Consider the following 3,141-nt stretch of genomic DNA (forward strand, 5'->3'; position numbering starts at 1 on the left):
GCTCCCAGAGCCGGCGCCGGCTGTGGGTGGCCTCAGCCCCGGCTGGAGAGGGGGACCCCGGAGAGATGGCGCCCTCGCCGCCCGCCGTGTGGGCCTCTCCCCTTCGCTGCCCGTCTGAGGCACCGCCGGGGCCAGCCGCGGGTTCGGCCCAGAGCTGGGGCGCCGGATCCCATCTGCAGCGGGGTGGGGGCCGCGGGAGCCCAGACTTCCTGGGGCAACCAGACAGGCTCGGGCGCGTCTGCCTGCCCGGGTTGGGGTTCACCTTAAACACACTCCAAGATAGGGACGCGGGTCAGGAGCCCCGGGGCGGCGTCAGGGGGGCGAGGGGCGCCTGCGGAGCCCCCGCCAGACCGGACAGGGCCCTGCCGCAGGCAGGCTCGGGCTGGGAAAGGCCGCCGGCTGCGGCCCAGCTGCTGTGCGTCTGGGTGGCCGCAGCCCCGCCCCTCCCCCAGGCGCGAGGAATCTGCCCGGGGAAGGGCGGCGCGGAGGTCTCCCCAGTGTCTGGCGGACAGAGCAGCGCTGGGCTGTGGGGCGCAGTCCCAGGCTCCCCGCCTCTCGGGCTCCCCCTCCTCCTCACTGTCACCTGGCGGCTGCGGAGTGGGCCCTGGACCGGTGCCGCCGCCTGCCCACTGGACCAACAAGCAAAGTGGTCTGTGGGCAGTAGAGGGGCCCCAGACCGGGGTTCAGCCCGCGTCCAGGTCAGAGCATCCCCATTACAGTGGTCACCGCAGTGGCCTCTGGCCGTGCCCCCTGCCTGAGGAAGGCTTCGCCCCAGTTGTGCCCCCCCCCCGGGGGCCAGAGCGGTGCCCAGGCTCCGGAATGTGCCGAGTCAGCGCAGCCCAGGGCACCGAGGCCCGTCCTGCAGACAGCTGCCCAGGGCAGCTGGTGGCCTGAGGCGCAGTGGGCAGAGGAGAAGGTGGAAAGTGGCCAAGGGAGGTGCCCCCTGCTCCCGCCCTGTGTCCTGCTGAGCACTGGCCAGCCGGTGCACTGGCGCCCCACCAGAGGACCCCAGGCGCAGGACGCTCCGGCCAGGGTCACGGGGTGGGGCGGCAGGCGGGCTCCTGCGGCCTGGCCGGGGCGGGCACACCCCAAGCCCAGACCCCACCAGCTGCCCCGCACCAGCAGCGGCCCCAGGAGTCCAGCGGGCCCCAGCAGCCCACAGCGGTGGGCACCGGGTCCCCACGCGCCCGCCGGCTATCGGCCCTGACTCAGCCAGGGCGTCTGGGGACTCTGGAAAGCAGCCGCCCGCCGCCACCGCTGTGCTCGGGCCACGTCAGCATCAGCACGACTGACCGCTCGCAGCTGCCTGCGGCCCTCTGGCCGGCCCGGCCCTGCCCCGAGGCCCCTGGGGCGGCGGGCGAGGCTGCGCCCAGGAATATGGGCCCGCGGGAGAGGGCTGGGGCGGCGTGCTCGGCCCGTCTCGGGGCCTCTGGCGGCCATGGCGGCTCCGGCCAGCACTCGGCAGCCTCAGCCGGCCAGCTCGGTGGGGCGAGGGCAGGGTGGGAGCTGCCAGGGCCGTGAGACTGGGGCCTGGAGCGGAGGGGCCCGGTGAGGACGGGCAGGGGTGTGGGCACGCCCCCCAGAAGCACGGCCCTGCTGGCCTGGGGGCAGCCCAGCTTCTGTGCCCAGATACCCCTTCCTGGAGAGGCTCTGAGCTGCAGAGAGGACCCCCGAGTTGACCCTGTCGGGGACGGGGGGAGCCCCTGGGGGTAGCAGTGGCGGGGGGGCTGCAGGGACCGGTGGGGGCCTCCCCGACAGAGGCCGCTGGCCCCCAGCCCTGCGCCGAGGCCTCAGGCTGCACCTGCCGCAGCCTCAGGGGCCCCAGCCCTGGGGACGGTCTGGACCCTCTGGCTACCTCCTGCCTGTCTGCCGGCCCAAGGCGCCCAGTGCCTGTGGGAGAGGCTGGGGCTCAGGTCTCTGGGCCCCAGGGCTGGGGGCACACTGGGGACCCAGGAGGCAGCGCCTGCCCCTGAGGCAGCAGCCAGCTCTGCAGGTCACTCCCCAGCCACGCTGGCCTCTGGCCAGCATCTGCCCTCTCCTGGCCTGTCCTCCACACTCAGACCGGGCAGCCTGGGCAGGCGACTCCAGGGACCCCAGTCGTAGCCCTGGGGCCTGCCCCTCCTCCCGCTCCACAGAGGCCTGGGCCAGCAGGCCCCTTCCCCCTCTGTCCTTGGGGGCCTGGCCAAGCTCTGGTTCCCATGGGGGTGGGGAGGAGGCGCCAGAAGGTGCCCACATCCAGCCTTATATGGCCTGGAGGCCCGCAGCCCAGTTGGGAGGAATCCGATCCCGAGGGCTGGGCTGGAGGGTGCCCTGGACAGGGCCTCGGCCCCCGGCTCCCCAGCCCCGTGGGCACCCACCCCTCAAAGCGGGCCAGTCTCGCCCGACCCGGCTCTCGGCTTTGGGACGTGTGCTGGGCCCTGGGGGAGGGTCCCCGCGGCTCCCGGTCACTGCGGGGGAGCGGGCCTTGCCAGGCCGCAGCTACCAGCCTGCCCGTCCCACCCTGCAAAGCGCCCCCGGCCCGGGCCCGCACCTGGCCTGGCATCGGCCCTCTGGTGGCACTGCCAGGCGGGGGCTCTGCCCCCTGCCGGTGCCCTCCGCTCTCCAGCTTCCATCTGTCCACCGCCCCCCTCTGCTGCCGGCAGCCAGGCTCAGCCCAGGCCAGCACAGAGGTGCCCCAGGCCGGGGCAGCTGCCTCGGGCACAGCGGGCGACAGCGCTGGCCAGGTCTGCGTGGAGGGACGTGGCGACGGGCCTGGCGCTGTACCCGCGGGCCCGGCGGCCCCGCCGGCCAGGCCCCAGGCCCAGGAGGGGCCGCTGCCGCTGGCCTGGGCTGCCCTCCGGCCTGCCCTCACCTTGCCTTCCAGGGGCACCGCCCCCGCTTGGGGCCCACTGGCCCCAGGCGCACCCCTACCCCAAGGCCAACCCCCGAGCTTCCAGGCCCCAAGGCCCTGCTGCTGCCCACCCCACCGGCCCTCCGGCCCCCCGGCCCCTCGCGGGAGCCGCGGACAGCTGTGCGCTCACCCTGGCCTTTGAGGAACGTTTGTCTGATTTGCTCCTGCAGACAGGGCTGGGGAGCAGAGGCGCGGGGTGCAAGCGCCCCCGAGACAGCGTGGCAGCGGCGGGGGTCCCCTGGCACCCGTGG

The 3,141-nt window shown here is 74.8% G+C and overlaps 1 protein-coding gene across 1 annotated transcript in view; it reads right to left on the reverse strand.

Moving 5' to 3' along the window:
* The window catches only part of LAMA5 (laminin, alpha 5), a 36,287-nt gene extending 34,847 nt beyond the window's left edge, over positions 1–1,440 (reverse strand). The window contains exon 1 of the mRNA XM_012728158.1: positions 1,294–1,440. Within this exon, the coding sequence (XP_012583612.1) occupies positions 1,294–1,440 (147 nt within the window). The remainder of the gene's footprint in view (positions 1–1,293) is intronic.
* Positions 1,441–3,141: the final 1,701 nt, after the last annotated feature.

This window comes from Condylura cristata, unplaced genomic scaffold, assembly GCF_000260355.1.
Source record: "Condylura cristata isolate star-nosed mole 26May11 unplaced genomic scaffold, ConCri1.0 scaffold00022, whole genome shotgun sequence".
Taxonomy (NCBI): Eukaryota; Metazoa; Chordata; class Mammalia; order Eulipotyphla; family Talpidae; genus Condylura; species Condylura cristata.